General features: G+C 43.7%; 1 protein-coding gene across 1 annotated transcript in view; it reads left to right on the top strand.

Annotated features, from left to right (window-relative positions):
- Positions 1–15,635, top strand: part of LOC116724455 (NACHT, LRR and PYD domains-containing protein 3-like) — a 65,331-nt gene extending 49,696 nt beyond the window's left edge. Inside the window, exons 4-10 of the mRNA XM_032570174.1 lie at positions 1,242–1,320; positions 1,479–1,707; positions 1,851–3,642; positions 4,479–4,652; positions 11,077–11,250; positions 14,830–14,876; positions 15,026–15,635. Coding sequence (XP_032426065.1) covers positions 1,242–1,320; positions 1,479–1,707; positions 1,851–3,642; positions 4,479–4,652; positions 11,077–11,250; positions 14,830–14,876; positions 15,026–15,555 — 3,025 coding nt within the window. The 3' untranslated portion in view covers positions 15,556–15,635. The remainder of the gene's footprint in view (positions 1–1,241; positions 1,321–1,478; positions 1,708–1,850; positions 3,643–4,478; positions 4,653–11,076; positions 11,251–14,829; positions 14,877–15,025) is intronic.
- Positions 15,636–22,788: the final 7,153 nt, after the last annotated feature.

Here is a 22,788-nt window from a genome sequence, read left to right as displayed (position 1 = left end):
TCACACTGTAAAGAGATTTAAGTGTTAATATAGTTTCTTACCGATATTTGATTATTTTTTATCCAAACATCGTCATTGTCAAGCTCAACCTTTCAACACCTTTAAGCATGTAAATGATAATTATTGTTGTTTGGGAAAAAGTAAAGAATGGTCTTTGAAACATATTAATTCTTGTTTTCATTATATCATATGTTACTCCATAACCTAGCTAATGTGGACTTATGGCAACTTTTAGTAAAAATCTTCAACCCCGTTACAGTCTGGTCAACTGTTACAATGAGTTCAACCGTTACATGATACATTGTTATGATTTTTTTTTATAATAACAGCAATTATTAGACTAATATTTGTTGGACTGTATGCAAAGTTTAAAGAATTTAATGATTTGATTTAATGTTTATTTTAAAGTATATTTTTATGATTTATGAAAAGAGCTTTTACATCAAACACATTTCACTGGTAAATACCTGGTAAAGCCAGTCTGGTCCATCAGGACTTGGTTCCTGTGTGCATTGTGAGAGCAGTTCAGCAGGGAAGGAAAGCTTCATGATGTGGTTGGTGAGATCTGCTGGAACTCAACCAAACTGAGCTGATGTGGACCATCAGAGGTTCTGCTGGTTCTTAATGGGATCAGCAGGAACATTAAATCTTTACAGCTACTTAAATCACCTGGTTCACTGCTCACATCCAGATATTACTTCATGGACCTTTACCTTCTTATTGTCTCTGTGTGGACAGATACAATGTGAGCTCACTGGCTTCCAGGGATCTACAGGATCCATTTTAAAATCCTCTCTATAACATCCAGGAGAGGACCCCACATGGACACACACCCACATATCTCAAACCTCCTCCATGTCCACATCACCTCAGATCTAGTCATCAGAACCTGATGGATGTCCCACACTGTCCTGAAGACCTGTGTGGACAGAGCCTTCACTTCCACTGTCCCCAAGCTCTGGGAAACTGTCTCCACCAGCATCAGATCTAATGACAGTTTGGACTGTTTGAAGTCCAAGTTCAGCATCAACCTTTTAAAATATCTTCTAGGTGATTTTGGTATTACTGCTCTTCATCCTTGTAGTTCATCTTCCTCTTTTTAACTTCACTCCATTTTGTTCATATGATGCTCTGTTTTTCTGCTTCAAGTACATTTAATGTCAAACTCTTGGTGATTTCATTTCTGAATACTGCTGGATGAATATTTCCTGACTTCCTAATTGTTCCTGGTTCCTCCACAGAGTGGACCAGCAGAGCTCAGAGGTTCCCAGTGGTCTGTCTGCCCAGCAGCATCAAACAGAACTGGACTCCATATTTATGGTCTGTACATGAACAACAACCTTTCCATGAGTTCTGTTCACAGTCATCTCCATGCTGCACTTTGTAGACCCGAGGACTGTCAGTCTGTCAAACATCCATCTGGTGTTTGGCTCCTTGATTTCAGTCTGATATTTCCTTCATCTATTATTCTATTCCAGATGCTGGAGGACAACATTGTCACTTTTCTGAAGAACGAGCTGAAGAAGATCCATAAGATTCTGAGTCCAAATGACCCAGAATGCTCAGAGAGTCAGAGAGATGATGATGAGGTGTTGGAAGGTGAGGATGAAGAACAGAGGAGGAGCAGCAGAGAGGCAGTGATGAAGATCACACTGAACTTCCTGCGGAGGATGAAGCAGGAGGAGCTGGCTGACCGTCTGGAGAGCAGTAAGAGGATTTCTACAAAGATTTAACCTGATGGATAAATCACACATTTACTGAAATTTGAAGAGAGGGAATCACATTTATGCAAAACATCTTGAGAATAAAATTTTATTTAGTTCTTGATTTTACTTTTTGTCTTATTTTAGAACGTCTTGCTGCAGTTTGTCAACATCAACTTAAATCTGGTCTGAAGAAGAAGTTCCAGTCTGTGTTTGAGGGGATTGCTAAAGCAGGAAGTCCAACCCTTCTGAACCAGATCTACACAGAGCTCTACATCACAGAGGGAGGGACTGGAGAGGTCAATGATGAACATGAGGTCAGACAGATTGAAACAGCATCCAGGAAACAACACAGACCAGAAACAACAATCAGACAAGAAGACATCTTTAAAGTCCAACGTGGAAGAGATCAACCAATCAGAACAGTGGTGACAAAGGGAGTGGCTGGCATTGGGAAAACAGTCCTAACACAGAAGTTCACTCTGGACTGGGCTGAAGACAAAGCCCACCAGAACATCCAGTTCATATTTCCATTCACCTTCAGAGAACTGAATGTGCTGAAAGAGAAAAAGTTCAGCTTGGTGGAACTTGTTCATCGTTTCTTTAGTGAAACCAAAGAAATCTGCAGCTTTGAACACTTCCAGGTTCTGTTCATCTTTGATGGTCTGGATGAGAGTCGACTTCCTCTGGACTTCCACAACAAGGAGATCCTGACTGATGCTACAGAGTCCACCTCAGTGGACGTTCTGCTGACAAACCTCATCAGGGGGAAACTGCTTCCCTCTGCTCTCCTCTGGATAACCACACGACCTGCAGCAACCAATCAGATCCCTCCTCAGTGTGTTGGCATGGTAACAGAGGTCAGAGGGTTCAATGACCCACAGAAGGAGGAGTACTTCAGGAAGAGATTCAGAGATAAGCAGCAGGCCAGCAGGATCATCTCCCACATGAAGACATCACGAAGCCTCCACATCATGTGCCACATCCCAGTCTTCTGCTGGATCACTGCTACAGTTCTGGAGGACGTGTTGGAGACCAGAGATGGAGGAGAGCTGCCCAGCACCCTGACTCAGATGTACATCCACTTCCTGGTGGTTCAGACCAAAGTGAAGAAGGTCAAGTATGATGGAGGAGCTGAAACAGATCCACACTGGAGTCCAGAGAGCAGGAAGATGATTGAGTCTCTGGGAAAACTGGCCTTTGATCAGCTGCAGAAAGGAAACCTGATCTTCTATGAGTCAGACCTGACAGAATGTGGCATCAATATCAGAGCAGCCTCAGTGTACTCAGGAGTGTTCACACAGATCTTTAAAGAGGAGAGAGGGCTGTTCCAGGACAAAGTGTTCTGCTTCATCCATCTGAGTGTTCAGGAGTTTCTGGCTTCTCTTCATGTTCATTTGACCTTCATCAACTCTGGGGTCAACCTGTTGGAAGAAAATCCACCATCATTTTTTTCTAAATTTTATTACAAATCAAATATAAATAATCTCCATCAGAGAGCTGTTGACCAGGCCTTACAGAGTCCAAATGGACACTTGGACTTGTTCCTCCGCTTCCTTCTGGGACTTTCACTGCAGACCAATCAGAGACTCCTACAAGGTCTGCTGACACAGACAGGAAGTAGCTCACAGACCAATCAGGAAACAGTTCAGTACATCAAGGAGAAGATCAATGAGAATGTGTCTGCAGAGAAAAGCATCAATCTGTTCCACTGTCTGAATGAACTGAATGATCGTTCTCTAGTGGAGGAGATCCAACAGTCTCTGAGTTCAGGAAGTCTCTCCACAGATAAACTGTCTCCTGCTCAGTGGTCAGCTCTGGTTTTCATCTTAGTGTCATCAGGAAAAGATCTGGATGTGTTTGACCTGAAGAAATACTCTGCTTCAGAGGAGGCTCTTCTGAGGCTGCTGCCAGTGGTTAAAGCCTCAAACAAAGCTCTGTAAGGACACAGATTGTTTCTGTATTTATTGTTGATCAAGTGAAAACTTTTAATGTTGTGCTAAATATTGATTCATGTTGTTGTATTTTATTTATTGATGTCATGAAACCATGGTGTGAGGTGGTGAGGTAGACGCTTGAGACCTAGGTAGAAATGAAAATGATGATTTTAATGGTGAGAATGGCAAACCAAAATCCAAAAGTCCAAAACCCCGGCAGCACTGCTGAGCCGGAAACAGGGGCTCAACACAGGTAGCAACAGAGCAAACGAGTGGACTGACACATAGACGCCAAATGAGACGAGGACCCGACAGAGACGCTGGGACACAGGTGACATTAAATACACGGGAGGATAATCACAGAAATGAGACACACCTGGGAAACAATCAAGGGGAAGACAGGAGAACATAAAACTCTAATTAAATACACAGAAAACACAGGACTGACACAGGAATTGCATTGTCTCCCAGATGTCATCCACAGGCATACATCAGGGAAAATGTCTATTAATATGCAACATTATCACCATAACAACACCATCATCATTAGGAATTATTAAAGAAGCAATACTCTTTCTGCTAAAACTGAGACTGGATGAATTTAGTTTTATTGTGGAATTCAAAAGTTTTGCTGCCAGCCTCCTTGTTCTTTTTAGATCAGTCCTTTAAAGATGGCGACCCAACTATTGACCAAACCAATTCACAACAACAGGCAACATAAATATGTGCAAAATAAGATAGTTCCTTCAATCTTTCAAAAAAAGAACATGAATGACTGGAAAGTAAAATATTTTTTAATGAATTGTTTAATAACAGATTTTTCTCTCTGTCTCCTCAGACTGAGTTACTGTAACCTCTCAGAGAGAAGCTGTGAAGCTCTGTCCTCAGTTCTCAGCTCCCAGTCCTCCAGTCTCAGAGAACTGGACCTGAGTAACAACAACCTGCAGGGTTCAGGAGTGAAGCTTCTCTCTGCTGGACTGAAGAGTCCAAACTGCAACCTGGAAACTCTCAGGTAAAATTTTCTCGATGCTAGTTATTTCTATCCAGTAGATGCTAGCAGAGATTACCAAACGTATTTGACCACTGTAAAAAAAGAGGTAGTTTAATGCTAGCTTTGGACAAAAAGTTTTTGCTCTTTCCTCTTTTCTCTCCTGAGTCCTTGGCGAGTGACGTTCTCCGTGGGCGACGTGCAGCGACCGCGTGCTGCTAAAACGAAACAACAACAAAGCGTGTTGACGTCACAGATCACAGAGTTTAATTCCATACAAAGCAATCACAACAAAGCTGCAGAGGAACAGAGATATGCATTTTCTCATAAGAATAAAGACACACAAGGGGAGACAAACGAACATAAAACACAGACAAAAAAGGCAAAAAAATAGCGGCCGCTCTCTCTCTCTCTGGGCTGACCTGGAATTTTTATACTGAGTAGGTGTTTCTTGAATTTAATATATGCAGTCAAGGCGTTCCGTTCTTTGACCTATTAGAAACTCCGTAAGGACTCAGAAAAACTTGGAAACTCCCCTCATTATGGCAAAGGTGTCTGGTTTTTGTCTAAGTAAAAGGGCGGACCACTTCGTGTTCATCTCTGTCTGGTACGGGGAGAGGCGCCAAAGAGTCTCTTCCCCCTATCGGAATGTAAATTTTATTGCTGTGTCTGTCAGCGGGGGAGGAAAAGGGCCCTGCTTGTTTGAATGTCTGCTATTTTCAGCTCCCACATGCTCAACAGAAAACTGTTCCAAATAAGAGTGTTGGCTATACCTTTACACATGTCGTAAGATTAACTGTATTAAGCATTAAAATTAATCACTTTTTCTTAACACCACCCAACCAAATGATTGTAATCAGGTGTTCCAATAACTTCCATGGCCAAAGGTGTATGAAAGTAAGCACTTAGGCATGTAGACTGTTTTTACAAACATTTGTGAAAGAATGTGTTGCTCTCAGGAACTCAGTGAATTCCAGAGTGGAACTGTGATAGGATGTGCAACAAGTGGGTTTTTTCATGTCCTGGACAACTGAGAACCTATAAATATGTAGAAATTGAATTGTTGGAAGTATCATAACTTAAACTTAACGGTGAGCACCAGAGTTTATTAGAAAAATTTTCAGAATTTATTGTGTGGTTTTAAAGGCTCTACATTGAAGATGATAAGAAATAAAGACATACTTTATTTTGTATTACTATCAGCTGCAATATCCCCTCTGCTCTCGTCTCACATACGGAGCTGTCGGCTAGTGGTAACACTCAGCCCCTCTAGTTTCAAACTCTTCTTATTAAAGTAAGAGTTAAAGAGTTAAACATGTAGCGCTTTCTGTCATCTATGCTAGATTTAACGCTCAGGGTTCATAAAGCTTACTGTAACACCCCACGGTCCAGCCAGTGAAACTGAGTAGGACTGACCCATTAATAAGGACACTTGATAAGGATAAAGAATTTATTTACTAACTCAAGAATGGAAATGAAAATACACCACAGGTATCACTGTGGGAACCGTATCTAGACCTTACCCTTAGAAATATTAACACAAATGACAAATAAAAGTACACAAGGCTTTATCTGTCAGGATCTGTGTTTTTCTGTGTTTATTTAGAGTTTTCTGTGTCCTTAGTCTCTTCGTTGTCCTGTCCTCCCCTTGATTGTTCCCAGGTGTGTCTCGTTCTGTGATTACCCCCTGTGTATTTAACTCCACCTGTGTTCTTTGTTCCTCGTCGGGTCCTCGTCTATGTCAACGTCTAGCCTTGTTGTCGTCAGTATTTCCATGTGCCTGCTGTTCGTTGTTGGACTTATTTATAATTAAAATCATCATATTCATCTGACCTGGGTCCGCTGCGTCTGCCTCACCACCCCGCACCACACCGTTTCATGACAGAAGGACCCGACCATACCGAATGGTGAGACTGCAGCATATGGCCCAGCACGACCAGGAGGCATGGTTCCAGCAGCAGTTGGAGTTGGCTCAGCGGGATCTCTACAAGGACGTAGAGATCCTGCCATCTCCGCTGCTGCTGGAGGAGATGGGACTGGACTCAGACTATACCCTGGCATTTAGAAAATGTCAGATCCCACCAGTCACCACCCCAAAGCCCTCCGGATTCGGCCCCCGCCGTTACTCACGCCGGGGGAGACAGCGACGTGAGCCGCCGGTGAACCCGGCCCCTCGTCGCCTTCCGGATCCGTCACCTCCGCTGTCTGCCCGGAGACAGCGACGTGAGCCGCCGGTGAACCCGGCCCCTCGTCGCCTTCCGGATCCGTCACCTCCGCTGTCAGCCCGGAGACGGCGACGTGAGCCGCCGGCAGACCCGGCCCCTCGTCGCTTTCCGGAGCCGCCACCTCCACGGTCAGCCTGGAGACAGCGACGTGAGCCGCCGGTGCACCCGGCCCCTCGTCGCCTTCCGGAGCTGTCGCCCCCGCAGCCGTTACCAAGGCTTCGCTGCGGCTCGCCTCCGCGGCCGTTACCAAGGCTTCGCTGCGGCTCGCCTCCGCGGCCGTTACCAAGGCTTCGCTGCGGCTCGCCTCCGCGGCCGTTACCAAGGCTTCGCTGCGGCTCGCCTCCACGGCCGGTCCCAAGGCTTCGCTGCGGCTCGCCTCCGCGGCCGGTCCCCAGGCTTCGCTGCGGCTCGCCCCCGCAGCCGGTTCCAAGGCTTCGCTGCGGCTCGCCTCCGCAGCCGGTTCCAAGGCTTCGCTGCGGCTCGCCTCCGCAGCCGGTTCCAAGGCTTCGCTGCGGCTCGCCTCCGCAGCCTGTTCCAAGGCTTCGCTCCGGCGCACCGGAGGCCGAATCAGCCGGCGTTCCAGCCGGCGCACCGGAGGCCGAATCAGCCGGCGTTCCAGCCGGCGCACCGGAGGCCGAATCAGCCGGATTTCCCGCCGAGACCCCGACTCCCGAGACCCTCTACGTTCCCTCCGAGACCCTGACTCCCCAGACTCCCAGTGTTCCTTCCGAGACTCCCAGTGTTCCTTCCGAGACTCCCAGTGTTCCTTCCGAGACCCCCAGTGTTCCGACCGAGACCCCCAGTGTTCCAACCGAGACCCCCAACGTTCCGACCGAGACCCTGACCCCCAGCGTTCCACCCGAGACCGAGACCCCCAGCGTTCCACCCGAGACCGAGACCCCCAGCGTTCCGACCGAGACCCCTTGTGCTCCGACCGAGACCCCCTGTGCTCCACCAGAGACCCTACCTCGGGGGGCTCGTCATCGCCACCTCCAGGGCCGCGGATGGCCGCTGGACTGCCTACTGGGGTCCCGCCTCCGGGGTTCCCGCCTCCTGCACCGCGGACGGCCGCTGGACCGCCTCCGGGGGTCCCGCCTCCAGGGTTCCCGCCTCCTGCGCCGCGGACGGCCGCTGGACCGCCTCCGGGGTTCCCGCCTCCTGCGCAGCGGACGGCCGCTGCTCTGGGGTTCCCGCCTCCTGCGCCGCGGACGGCCGCCGGACCGCCTCCGGGGTTCCCGCCTCCAGCGCCGCGGACGGCCGCCGGACCGCCTCCGGGGTTCCCGCCTCCAGCGCCGCGGACGGCCGCCGGACCGCCTCCGGGGTTCCCGCCTCCAGCGCCGCGGACGGCCGCCGGACCGCCTCCGGGGTTCCCGCCTCCAGCGCCGCGGACGACCGCCGGACCGCCTCCGTGGTTCCCGCCGCCGCGGACGACCGCCGGACCACCTCCGTGGTTCCCGCCTCCTTTGCCTCCGCCCACCTTGTGGGTAGTTTTTTGTTGTTTTTTGACTCTTGGCCCTCCCTGTGTTTCCGCCCACAATGGTGGGTTGTTTTTTGTTTTTTCTGAACTCTGGCCCCCCGTCCAGTGCCCCTCCGCCCACCCTTGTTGTGTTTTTGTTTTTTGGGCGTCTGGTAGCCGCCCTTGAGGGGGGGGTACTGTCAGGATCTGTGTTTTTCTGTGTTTATTTAGAGTTTTCTGTGTCCTTAGTCTCTTCGTTGTCCTGTCCTCCCCTTGATTGTTCCCAGGTGTGTCTCGTTCTGTGATTACCCCCTGTGTATTTAACTCCACCTGTGTTCTTTGTTCCTCGTCGGGTCCTCGTCTATGTCAACGTCTAGCCTTGTTGTCGTCAGTATTTCCATGTGCCTGCTGTTCGTTGTTGGACTTATTTATAATTAAAATCATCATATTCATCTGACCTGGGTCCGCTGCGTCTGCCTCACCACCCCGCACCACACCGTTTCATGACATTATCAACCTCTGGGTTGATAGATAGGGACTCTCCCTCTGTGTTAAACACCTCAAGAGTTCTGAAGTAACTTATTTAGAACATTCCGGAACACATATGAGTTCTTACTTTTTATAACCATGTACATACAATAACTGCCAGTGTTTAATGAGTGGGCCCACCAAACAAAATAAAACAAATAAAAGCCGGCAAAATAGTCATTAAAACCCCCCGTTGCAGGCCTGATATTGACTCCACTCACCCCGGGTCCTCAACCCACAGCGACTGATGTAGGTAAGTTCCCGACGACTCCTGTCTCCTGAAAGCAGTCGAACCCCGCACTACGTTATCCACGAAGGCGAGGAAAATCCAAACCGCGACCCAAAGCAGGTGCAGCAGGTCTCTCCGGGTCCACCGTCTCCTTGGTAAAAACCCCCGGCCTTCAGCTCACCGAACGCGTCACTCTCGGTCCATTCGCGGTCCTTAGGCGGTTGTCCAACGACTCATGGTTTCACCGACGAGCAAGCGTTTCCTCCACGACTCCTCACCCAAAGTTCCAGCGACTCTTCACCGAGTCTCATCCTTGACGTCCTCTCTCTTCTTTTTTCTTTTTTCGCTCTCCCCTTTGTCCCGCCCCCCAGTCAATCAGATTTCAGGAGAATAGCAATCACCCAATAGCAAACGTATACACAGCACTCTTGTCTGTCACTCCTCGTGTTGAACTCTACTTTTCATATAAACTACACCGTATGGTTCGTTCTTAAAGTAATGGAACACCACATTTTAACAACACATATTAACAAGTCTTTTACGTCTGTTTAAGTTCTTTTTAATGAACTCATACTCATTTCACCTCCCACCATAAGACTTGGGAATTATATCTTACTTTAAGATATTAATTTACATACAGTAAATTTGTTAACCTTGTCATTTTTAAAACAACAATAACACACACATTTCTGGGAACCCAGAGGGTTACAAACATAATTGAAATATTAGCAACATTCGACAGAAAAAGGAGCTAAGTCTATGAAAGCAATGTAGCCAGTTTTGCTACTTTTGATTTAAGGCATAATAATGCAGTTTATCATGATTCAGCTGAAGTAATGAAATGAACAAACTGTAGTCTGATTTTTGTTAGTGTGTTTCTTCCTCTTAAGCAGTGAAAGTAAATAAAATGTGTTACATGTCTTTTGCTTTAAGTATTTACTTACTGGAGGGTTTTTGTTTGTGCTGCAGAGCCACAGCTAACAGCTAGCTCCTCACTTCAGCGGCTCTAACGGAGCCTGTGCTGTTCAGCTGCTGTTGCTCCTCCTACACTTTGGACTGAACCATTGTTCTAAGAATGGTGGGGGGGTTCCTTAAAATTAATTCTTGTTCTTTTCTTAGATGCATGGCAGATTTACTTCGTTCTTTGTTTATATTACATTTTATATTGATATTGTTTAAATACAAAGGTTTCTTTCATGATTTATTTGGAGGGACAATTCCAAGATTGCGGGGGTCCGGACCCCCCGACCCACCTGGGATTTACGCCCATGTCCATACAGGTCAGCCTGTGTCCAGTTTGAGTGAAAAGAGGTGCAGGTGATCCACGCTTCAGAGATCAAGCAGTGGCAGCACGAGGCAACATGTAGAGGCACCAGCTGTGTGATTGGTCCACTCTCCTGGTTTTAAATGCATCAACTATAAACCTATCTATAGAAATAAATCTGCTCCACCAGGCCAGTGAAACGATCAGAGCAACAAAGACTCTTGCAATCCAGCTTTGTAAGAAAAAAAGAGCATTATTGCAGATCCTTCCTCCCATGAGTTGTTAGACTTTCTAACCAGAACTGCTCCCAAAAAACTCTTACATATGATTATAAATTGCTCTATTCAGCTGCACATTTCTTCAAACTGATTATGATGTTTTTATTAAATGTACAGCATTATTATTCCTCTATTGTAAATGGGTCCTTACTCTACAGCCTCCTATTATTTTTTATTCAAACCTTTTCTTCAATGTTTTATTTTCCCATTTACCTTAAACCTGTTGCTGGTAAACCTAAACTTCCTGCTGTGGAAAAATGAAGGATGTTTCTATTCTGATCTGTTCTATAAGTGACAAATGTTGATTTTTATTACTCCTTTAACGGAATTAGAGTTTTATTACTATTTCATTTTAGTGACAATTTAATTTATTGACTTTTTTCCTCTTCTGAAAATGATCAGTTCAGACTTTGGGTTCTACCTCAATATTCTCATTTTCTCATCATGTGATGAATTGTGTGTCTGCAGCTTATCAGGCTGTTTGGTCTCAGAGGAAGGCTGTGCTTCTCTGGCCTCAGCTCTGACCTCCAACCCCTCCCATCTGAAAGAGTTGGACCTGAGCTACAATCATCCAGGAGACTCAGGAGTGAAGCTGCTGTCGGCTGGACTGAAGGATCCACACTGGAGACTGGAAGCTCTCAGGTATGGAGGAACCTGCTGCAGGAGCAGAGAAGGTCTGATAGAGGAGGAAGAGGGAGAAATGTCTTTAGTCAGTCTGCTGGGAAACATTTAGTTTGAAGCTGAATGTTTAATTTGATAATTAAATATTTAGACGCCTCATCTGGAGGCAGAGATCATTACCCAGTTTTCTGGAATATTCTCCAGACTAAGAACGGCTCACAAGGAAAATTAAAGAGTGGGATGGGTTTAATAGTTTAATAGGGACTCTGACTAAATTAATAAAAGAAGTTCAGTTAGATTTCCATGATGATCTACTGATGACAGAAAGGAATTTAAAACAATATTTGATGGAGCTCCAAACCAATCAGCCCCAAGAAGCAAAGATGAGAAGAAAAGTAACTCCATGTTGGTCAGATGGATGTTTAAAAGTTATGGGAGAGAAAAATAAAGAACTTTAGATTTTAAACAAAACTCACAACTTTCAGGATTTAATAAAATATAAATTACATAAACTGTGAAGAAAACTATTCATGAGGCAAAGAAAGAAAGTGAGAATTTTAACAGTTTCATCCATTTAGTAGTTTGATCTCCACCAGGGGGCGACATCTGGAAAATGATCCAAAGAATGAAAGGAATCAGGAGAGAATGGAAATCCCTTGTTTTCCAGAGGAAATGAAGAATTGCAGTGAATGATAGTGAAAAAGTAGAATTGTGCTCTGTTGACTGTGGTAGAAATTAAAAAACAATAATAAGACCTTTTAGACAGATCCAAGAAAAGACTAATGTGTTTAGGTTTTCAGTAGTTGGGAAAGCTTTTGGGATTGTTCAATAAAGTTTGGGAAAAATTCCCAATGTCTTGGAAAAAGGCAGAGACCCTTCATGGTGGAAAACCAGGGAAATATCCATCCGACCAATCAGATTCCAGATCCACAGCTCTGACGTCACATTTAGGATAAATAATGGAATCGTAATAAGAGAAAGAAAAACATTTTATTGATAAAGTAGAGGGATGATATCAGCCCATCAGATGGTTTAGAAGAGGGAGAGGAAGCATCATGGGACTGCAGAGGTCCTTCACCTGATCCTGGTTGTTGGGACAAGAACTTTGTTACTGAACTTAAGGACATTTTTCATGTTTCTGTACGTAAGTAGATTTAATGGTGGGAACTTTTACTCCACTACATTTTACAGTATCTGTACTTTCTACTTCACTACATTTCTATAAAGCGTTGCGTTACAAGTTACATCCAAGTCGCTTTGCGCTTTTTGATTTGTTGGTTAGTTTGAAAGTAATCAATGATTCTGGTGCCGCCTTTGCCTCCCTGATATCATGAACTGCTAGCTTTCAAAAATTCACCATCAAATCTGAAAAACATATCGAGGAAAGTTAAGCTGCTAAACGCTGTCTGAGTTTTGGGTGTTAAACTGATTTAGGTTAGAGAAGTTTTATGTAATCTTACCAAGTTTCTAGTTTAAATCGACTGCAATAAATAAAACAATTAAATAGTTGTAAGCAGCTGAACTGGCAGTAACATTGATTACTGCGGTCGGGGTGCATGGAGCGCAGCGTCTCCTGCCATGAATGTCCCAGTAACGTTAAACTCCTCCACATCCTGGTTACTGAATTAATGTGAATAATCTCCATCTCATATTTACATTTACAGTCATATTCAATAAATTAGAATATTGGTTCCCATGAGGCTCATTTGTCAGGTTTTAAAACAACTTCAGCAGATATTAAACATATTTTTCATTCTTTCTTACTTTTACTCTAGTAAAAATGTTAATGTGGTTCTTTTACTAGAGAACATTTTTGTCTGTTTATTTGTACTTTTACTTCACTACATTGTTTGAGTTCTTTCTCCACCTCTGGTGAACAGCCAGTAGGTGGCGCTAGAGTCAGGAGGAGGCAGCCTGGAGAAAAGGCTGTTCCTCCCTGATCTGTTTCCAAGCAGTCAGAGTGTAGAAGTTGAGAGCTGGAGAAGTTTCCTCCTGTTGCTGCAGCAGCAGAGATGTTCTGCTTCATGGACTAAATCAGGTTGGAAAGAGGAGAGATCTTTACTGAGCTGCTGGATAAAAGCTTCTGAAACATTTCAACTCTTTCTGGAAACTAATGAGACATAAAAACAATGGATGTTTTTACCATCCAGACCATTAGAACCAGTTCAGGTCAATAATTCAGTTGTATCTGTGGAAGATGAACAGATTTGATGTGAAATGATAAAATTCTTCATTTCTATCTGATGTTCCAGCAGATCTGTAGGAAATGGAGCTGCAGCTCTCAGATATTTCAGTCGTCATGTTTTCTATCAATGAATCCACTGATTAAAGCAGGAATCTCATCTCCATGTTCTCCTCCAGAGGTTCCTAAGGTTTGTTCCTGGAAGCTGCTGCTGGTTCCTCCAATCCAGGCTCCGCCCCCTTTAGAGGAAATCTGTCCATATATGGCGCTAAGAGTCACCTTGATGCTGCAAAGCTTTGTTCAGGGATGAGATGTCAGGATGTTAGTGTCAGTCTGTTCCAGGCTTTAGTTGTTCTCCTCATGAGGAGCTGAAGTCTCTGACAGGAACGTAGAGCTGAACAGGAGAAGAACTTGAAGCTTCTTCTTGGCCTCTGATTGCAACAGCAGGACAATCCAACATTTTAGTCTGACTTCATCTGGAAATATTTCTTTGACCCTGAATCAGTTTGAAGGCAGGCCAGCTCCTCATCAGAGCTGAGATCTTCTCTGTCCTCCATGCTGGAAATGTACAAGTCCAGCAGCTCCTGATCAGTGACATCAGAGCGTGACATCATCAGTAGAATGATGATGTCATTTCCCTCTCAGAGCAGCTTGGAAATCTGAGAGGAAAGATGCAAACAAAGACTCTTTGGACTGTTGGATCTGCTGGTTCTGGTTCCAGATGCTCCTGCAGCTGCTGGATTCAGGATGCTGCTTCTTCTTCTTGGTCTCATTGTAAATGTGTGCAGCAGCGCCACCTGGTGGTGTTGGTTGGTAGAGGAAGTGCTGAAAGGTTGGAGGTGTTTGTCAGAGGTGTGTGATGATGGAAGCCTCTCCCTGGTTTGTGAGTCTCAGAGATCAAATCTTTGATTCTTGTTGAACTCTTTGTTGAATGTGATGCAGCTTCTCCTTTTTAATGTTTGTATTTCTGGATATTACAGTGAGGCCACAGCAGGTTTTCAGCAGCAGGGCTGTTTAGTGTTTCATTCCTTCATCTGTGTGTGGGAGTGTGGATGGAACAGGTATCCAGGTGTTGTGTCAGAGTTTAGATTGATTGTATTTTAATGCTGATTATTAAATCAGGTTGAGCTTCCAAAAATGTTTCCTTAGTTTCCTGATGTCCTTTTAGGCTTCAGTGAGTTTCTTCAGGTTGTTACTGAGGGATTTCCTTTCTCCTCTCTGTTGGAGCTTTTCCTGTGTTTGGAGAAATGAGTTGTGCTGCAGCAGCACCAACTGTCCTTCCTACATCCACTGCAGTTTGCAATCCAAATGTTGGACTGTTCCTGTCTCAGTGGAGGACAATGTGTGTCTGAGAGACATGTAATGTCCATGTTTGCTGCTGAAAGAGACTGATGGTCTGACACCCCTCCTCCTTTCAGGGTGGAGCCTGCTGGAGTCCCATTCTTGACACCAGGTCTGAGGAAGTGTAAGTGTGTTTTTCATCTGATTCATGACAACAAAGCAGCTCACATTCAACCATCTTCAAACTGTCACATCACTCATTCAGGAGTCATCATCAAAGTGTCAATAAATGATCAATAACTGCAGCTGGATTGTGTTTGTTCTCTCCATCAGATTCCTGTCAACTCACCATCAACACAAACACAGTGAGCAGAAAACTCAAACTGTCTGAAGACAACAGGAAGGTGACACGTGTGAAGGAGCTTCAGTCATATCCTGATCATCCAGACAGATTTGATTACTGGTATCAGCTGCTGTGTAGAACTGGTCTGACTGGTCGCTGTTACTGGGAGGTCGAGTGGAGAGGAGAAGTTTATATATCAGTGAGTTACAGAAGAATCAGGAGGAAAGGAAACAGTATAGACTGTTTGTTTGGATGTAATGATCATTCCTGGAGTCTGATCTGCTCTGATGATTATGGTTACTCTGTCTGGCACAATAACATAGGAACTCGTCTCTCCTCCTCCTCTGTCTCTAACAGAGTAGCAGTGTATGTGGACTGTTCTGCTGGCGTTCTGTCCTTCTACAGAGTTTCCTCTGACTCACTGATCCTCCTCCACACCTTCAACACCACATTCACTGAACCTCTGATTCCTGGATTTGGGGTCTGGTCTTATGGTTCCTCTTCAGTGTTTCTGTGCTGAGTTGAGTCTAAAGAGTCTAAAGAGTCTAAAGATTTTCCTCCTGTCAGAGAAACTCTCTCACTGTTGAACAGATAGTTCAGTCTCTACAATCTTGTCAGGTCTAAATACCTATTAAACAAACACAGGAAAGACAAGAGAGTTAGATTCTTTGTTTCTCGCGAGGAGAGCAGACAGAGATGTGCTTTCAGTTACAAATCTCCAACCGCTCTGAAACACATCTGTCTGTTCCTCTCTTTTTATTGCTCTTTAGGAACCCTGCCACAAGGGGCGCTGCAACTCTATGGGGTGGGGTCAAAGCATTCATCACATGGTTGCAGCGCTAATAACATTCACTAGTCTAGACACATGTTATCTATACTCTAAATCTTTCTTGCTCCAGGCACGGTGTGGAATAAGACACGTTGCATAGCTTCAAAGCAACGGCTTTGTATCACAAAGCAGCACAGAGCAGAGTTTATTGTCAGGCTTGTAAAACTCTGCTGGGAGCAATTAACACCTCCGTCTCTCATAGGAAGTCCTGCAGGGCAACAGCTGCTGAGAGTAGCTGTCACCTCTCTCTTCCAAGGAAGGATTTAAGAAGGAATCAGAATTAAATCAACATACAGAAACATTATCTAAATGTAACTACAAAAGCTACATGATACAACAAATATTTGATAATTACTAATAATACAATTTACCTAACAAATCTATTTCTTGGTGAAACAATTCTGATTGAGTCCTTGGAAACTTTTAATTCTTCCAGTCCTTTAAATATGGAAGCTGGGATTATTCCAGGATTATTCCAGGATTATTCCAGGATCCTCATGTTTTTCTGTCTGTTTCCAGTCAAAGCTTCACACTGAATATCAAGATGTTGTTTCTCTTATTTTTTTCCTGTCATTCATCAGATTTCATTGAAATGTTGATCAGTTTTTCTCAATCACTGATCATTTTCTGTTTCTATCGGCTCCTATTTTTCTCAACATGTCAGATTTGAATATTAAATCTTCCTTTTGTAAATTTGCTGCAGTTTTTCTTCATGTGTTTTAAATAAAAACATTTTTCTTCTGCATTTGGTTCATTTGCTGCTCATTCTGTTCTTTTCCTGGTCAAATTTAAATATTTGCATTAAAAAGATTTTTTCATCAACTCTGCCTTTCAGAAAGTCCTGATTTAAAGTAAAACATTCCCATCCCATGAAGGTCAGAGGTCAATGCTTTGAAGCCTAAAGTGGGAAAATCTTCATATTTTCTGTTTCATTCAGTACGTCTACCTGAAACTCAGAACCTGCAGAACATTTTTCTCTTTGGAGGAAAAATCCCAGGAACTGGAAGATCAGAGCAGAATGAAAACTGGAGATCAGTGTTGGACAGAAAAGGTCTGATCGCTGCATCTCTGCTATATTTTACATTTCAATCTGATAACAAAAAGTAAACCTGTTTTTAGTGACTAAATCAACATGGATATGACCCGCCACAGCGCCAACGGGGGCCATACCTGATTCAACCAGAAAATAAAGGATTTAACTGGAAAAAGCAAAACCCAGTAAAATCAGCAGCTGGTTGTGATTAAAATGCAGTTTGTTGCAGATGTTCAAACTTCCTGATGGTGAACTCTCCTCCGTCCCTCACCTTGTCTGGCCAGTTTTAATCCTCACTGCAGTGTTAGACTGGAGCTCATCTCTCAGATTAACCAGATTAACACTGAACTGCAACAGGAACCAAACGTCTCTCCTCCAACTTATTTCACTGATTAATAACAAGGTTGGATAAAAACATTGAGCTGAGCTTCTCATTCCTTAAAGAGTCATGAAGAAAGACTCACCCTGGAACTGCAGAAAAGAAGTTAGAAAGTTTAAAAATAGATGGAAAAAACTTTGTAAATATATTCTAACAAGTGATTTAATTATCTGTTTTTGTATCTTTTAATGTATAAAACTATAAAAAAGATGTAAATGGTTAAAAATCTTCAGAATGAGCCAATTTTTAACCTGATTAATAATCACAATAATTCTTTGTTGGACCATCGCTACGCGGTACTGAGGAGGAAACTTTAAAAAAGTTTTAATGTAACTTTCTCTATGTCCTAACATGAGATAATCTGAGAGAACAAATGGAGTTCCTCTGCCTCCTCCCTGTGTTCTGCTGAATTACTCTACTGGGTCAGAAACAAGCCATCAGAACCAGAACAATTAACCATGAGCCTGCAAGTATTGGACATGTTTTTGTCTAAATGAGGTGATTTTATGGCTCCATTTTGCCAGATCACATAGTAGCATTTCTACCTAAAGCCAAACATTAACTATTGGCAGCGCTTTCACCTTTTTGGAAGAGGCGGACGCAATCTTAATAAACATGGGATAAAGCTACTCACTGCAAATCTTTTTCATTTTATCAACAAGGACAGCAATTTGATCATCGCTTCAGAAGAACAGGCTCAAGGATGTCTGACTAGGATGGAACCCTCCGCTTATCAGGATCAACCAGTTCCAAAACAAGCTGATACAACATCGACTGAAGACGGAGTGACTGGTTCCCTTCCTCCTTCCCCCCTCCCTCTCTGCTCACCCACTTATTGACAGGATTCACAAGATACACATGAAGAAATGTCTTCTGAACTGGAGTTTCTTAAATTTACAGATGGAATGAATCAACAGGTTTTACTTGGGACGTCTCTCCTTAGCGCTCACGTAGCAGACAGATAAGATAAGATAAGATTTATTGTCATTGTCATCAACAGATTACAACGAGATTGAGATTTGCTCGACTCGAGTTAAGATGCAGGTTATGTGTATATACATAATATACAAAGATAAAGAAATAAATAGTACAAAATGAGAAATGAATAGACATCAGAAGATGGTTGCAGCGCCTGGAGGTGTCGCAACAGAATTTACATTTTTAACAAAGTGGTGTCAAGAGCAGAAGTTCTTATGCCTTTGAATTTAGTGCCATGATTGCCATCAGGTAAAAACTGTTTTTTAGGCGATTTGTCCTGGTTTTTATTGCTCTGTATCTCTTGCCTGATGGCAGCAGCTGGAAGAGACCATGGCCAGGGTGTGAAAAGTCATTTAAAATGTCCAAAACTTTCTTGTGGAGCCTGGAAGTGTAAATCTGTTCCATAGTGGGGAGGGGGCAGCCTATGGTTCTCTCTGCTGCCCTAACAACCCTCTGGAGCGCCTTCTTGTCCGCGGATGTGCTGCTGCCGTACCAGACACACAGACCGTATGTGAGCACACTCTCTATGGAGCAGTGATAGAAGGCCTGCAGCAGGTCTGAGGGGAGACGGTTCTTCTTGAGTATTCTCAGAAAGTACAGTCTCTGCTGTGCCTTCTTCAACAGCTCCTTGGTGTTGGTGCTCCAGGTTAGCTTGTCCTCCAACTCTATGCCCAGAACCCTGAACACTGGGACCCTCTCCACACAGGTCCCACTGATGGTGAGAGGCTGGATGTCCGTTTTGTTCTTCCTGAAGTCGATCACCAGCTCCTTTGTTTTGGAGGTGTTGAGGAGCAGGTTATTGACTTTGCACCACTCTGACAGCTGCTTCACCTCATCCCTGTACTCCAGCTCCCCCTTCCCACCTGAGATGAGACCAACAACAGTCGTGTCATCTGCAAACTTTATGATCTTGTTGCTGAGGTGGTTGGAGACACAGTCATGAGTGTAGAGGGTGTAGAGGAGTGGGCTGAGCACGCAACCCTGTGGCGATCCGGTGTTCACTTCATTTAAGCCACCTGACTCTAACGTCCCAGAGGATCCATCACTCTGTGTTTCTGAGGTCTGAGGCTGGGGTCCAGACTTAATTTTTACACCCGTCTTACTCCAGAATGTGTCTGCCCCCCCGGCACTGCAGAACAAGACATTACCTGTCCAGATCACTACAAGAAAATTTACAAGAAACAGAAACATAAAATACAGCTGTTTTAATTCAAACCTCAGACTGATCCCCTGCCTAAAGGAACCTCAGACTGAAGATTTCTTGGCCTCCAAGTCACTTAAACTAGCACGTTTAAATACAAGATCTCTCTGTGCTAAAGCTATATTAATTAATGATTTCATCACTGAGCATAATATCGATGTTATGTTTCTGACAGAAACATGGTTGAATGACAATAATGAATCGATCGTACTAATTGAATCTGTGCCTCCCAACTACAATTTCTTCAGTGAGAATAGAAAACACAAAAAAGGAGGAGGCATGGCTTCAATATTTAAGAATACCATAAATTGTAGTAAAATCTCTTTGGGTCAATTCACCTCTTTTGAGTATCTTGGAATTGAGGTTAAAGGCCGCAAACGAACTTTGACTGTAACTCTATACAAAACTCCAACTTTTGTGAAAAATGTCTTTACTGATCTGAATGAGCTTCTATCTCTTATTTGTATTGATTATGATTCTTTAATAATTGTCGGTGATTTCAACATTCATGTTGACAACCCCCAAGACAGAGGGGCAAAAAAGCTCGCTAATATTTTAGAGACTTTTGGTCTAACACAACATGTCAAACAAGCAACACACACTCAAGGACACACACTGGACCTGGTTATCAGTAAGGGTGTGAATATTTCCAATGTCTCTGTAACTGATGTCGCCCTGTCGGATCACTTCCTGTTATCTTTGAAAGTTCTTTATCTTTTAACCCACTTGGACAAACAGCAACCATCACAAAACGTTCTCTCACTGAAAACACAGCAGAAACTTTTAATCAAATCTACTCTTCTTCCTCACCCTTAAGCTGTAATGATGTAGATAAGTTGGTAAATGATTTTCAGTCTAAAGTTTCAGATATTATTGATTCCATTGCCCCAATTAAAATGAAGGTTGTGTCTGGTAGGAAGAAATCTCCATGGAGAAATACACAAACAGTTAGATCTGCAAGACAACTCTGCCGTAGGGCAGAACGAAAATGGTGTAAAACTCAACTCCACGTTCATTGTGACATATATAAAGAAAGACTACGTAACTATCATTTAACACTAAAATATGCAAGGGAGCCTTTCTTTGCAGATGTCATAAACAAAAACATTAATAATGCTCGAGCTTTATTTGCAACAGTTGACAGAATCACAAACCCTCCTGTGACGTTACCGCCTGAATTCCAATGTATTGCCGCCTGCAACCAGTTTTCCAGCTTCTTTTCAGAGAAAATTAAAAAAATCAGAGGATTAATCTGTACATCCACTATAAAGCCAGTACCAATGCTGTGCCCAAATAAAACAAATACAGGAAAAATGACCCAATTTCAACTACTTAATTATAAAACCCTACAGGAAATTATAAGTCAACTAAGCTCCAGTTCCTGCTGTCTGGATGTTTTACCCACACATTTCTTTAAGAATGTCCTGCCTGTTATTGCTGCTGATCTGATCCAGATAGTAAACTCATCGCTCTCATCAGGCATTTTCCACCAGGCTTTGAAAACAGCAGTAATCAAACCACTGATAAAAAAGAACAATCTGGACAAATGACTACTGCAGAATTACAGGCCGACCTCCAACCTGTGCAGTATCTTCTGCTTCACAGAAACCTGGCTGCACTCACTTATTCCGGACTACAGCATGGAGGTCCCTGGATTTCCTTTACAAGAGTGCGGCGGGATTGCACTTTATGTGAGTGAGAGGTGGTGTAATCCCGGTCATGTTAACGTGAAGGAACAGATTTGGAGCCCGGACATTGAACTTCTGGCTGTGGGAATGCGGCCGTATTATTTACCGAGGGAGTTTACGTCCGCCATTTTGATCGCTGTTTACATTCCCCCATCAGCTGATGCAGCGGTGGCCTGTGACGTCATCAGCTCTACCGAAGCCAAACTCCAGACTCAACACCCGGACGTTGTTATTGTGTCTTGTCTCTATGCTGTAACTGCGAAGTAATTTCCCTGCTGGGATGAATAAAGTAATTCTATTCTATTCTATTCTAACCTCCCATTCATCAGCAAAGTTATTGAAAAAGCTGTGTAAACAATTAAATAGCTTCCTAACTGTAACCAACCGCTTTGACTCCTTTCAGTCTGGTTTCCATGGTTACCACAGCACAGAGACCGCCCTCATAGAAGTGTTCAATGACATCCATAAAAATACGGACTGTGGCAGAACCACAGTGCTGGTTCTGTTGGACCTCAGTGCAGCTTTTGACACTGTTGACCATGACATATTACTGAATCAACTGGAGAGTTGGGTCGGACTCTCCGGTCCAGTGCTTAACTGGTTTGAATCCTACATAAAGAACAGGGATTTCTTTGTTTCAATTGAAAACGTCTCATCAAAGAGGTCAAAGGTCGCGTGTGGGGTACCCCAAGGTTCAATCCTAGGACCCCTTTTATTCAATATTGTCAAGAAAACTGGCATAAGGGTATGAGATCTTTCCAGGTATACGCAGAAAAAGGTGCATAATGGCTTGGGAGAAATAAAGTAATCTTGTAGTTTGATTAAAAGTTAATTAAGTTGAATAAGTCTGAATAATATGAGTATAAGTAATCACTCAATAACTTTCTGCAAAGAATCTCTGATTAATGATCTGTAATGATTTAACTATGTAATGATTATGTTAATGATTAACAATAAGAGAAAGATGTGATTTATTGTCAATGAATATGAAGTTGTAATCATTTGAAATCAATTCATATGAAGTTGTAATCATTTGAAATCAATTCAAATAGGTTTAACAACAGGTTGAATGTGTTTATTGAGTTGTAATAGATAAAGTGAGTTACAGAAAAGACGAATATGCAGTACAGCCCTGATAACAGGAAATGTCTCAAGCAGTTCTGAACAGATGGCCAGGGCGCACAGGATGGGTGGTGCGGTGAGTTTGGCTGAAGCAACAGGTTTGGGGAAGTACGGAACTTTCCACTACGGTCAGCAAAAACAGGTTGGGAAATGTGGGGACTTTTTCATGAGAGACAGCAGATGTGAAGAAAGTCACGTAGACCAAACCTCCCCATACACACACATGATGGAGAAATGTATAAAAACGGGTTGAAAAGAGGAACCAGTTGTTCCCAGTCCGGCGGCGCAGAAGAAGAGACAACTTGCAAGAGCAGATTGAGCTACGGACCGCACTTCAGAACCACGGAGGAGCTCGGACTTCACACCGCCAAGAAAGGACTGGGTCCCATCGCCCCATCTCTGGTTCTTCATTCGACCGTTGGTCTCGTCTCAACCCAGCAATTTCAAACTCTGCAACAAGACTTGGAGGAAGGACAAAGGTCCCTCAGGGATGAGGAACTGGGTTTTGCAAAAGGATTCGGAC

Source organism: Xiphophorus hellerii, chromosome 8 (assembly GCF_003331165.1).
Source record: "Xiphophorus hellerii strain 12219 chromosome 8, Xiphophorus_hellerii-4.1, whole genome shotgun sequence".
NCBI lineage: Eukaryota > Metazoa > Chordata > Actinopteri > Cyprinodontiformes > Poeciliidae > Xiphophorus > Xiphophorus hellerii.
Note: the sequence above shows the minus strand (reverse complement) of the source record. Positions and strands in the feature narration are given on the sequence as shown.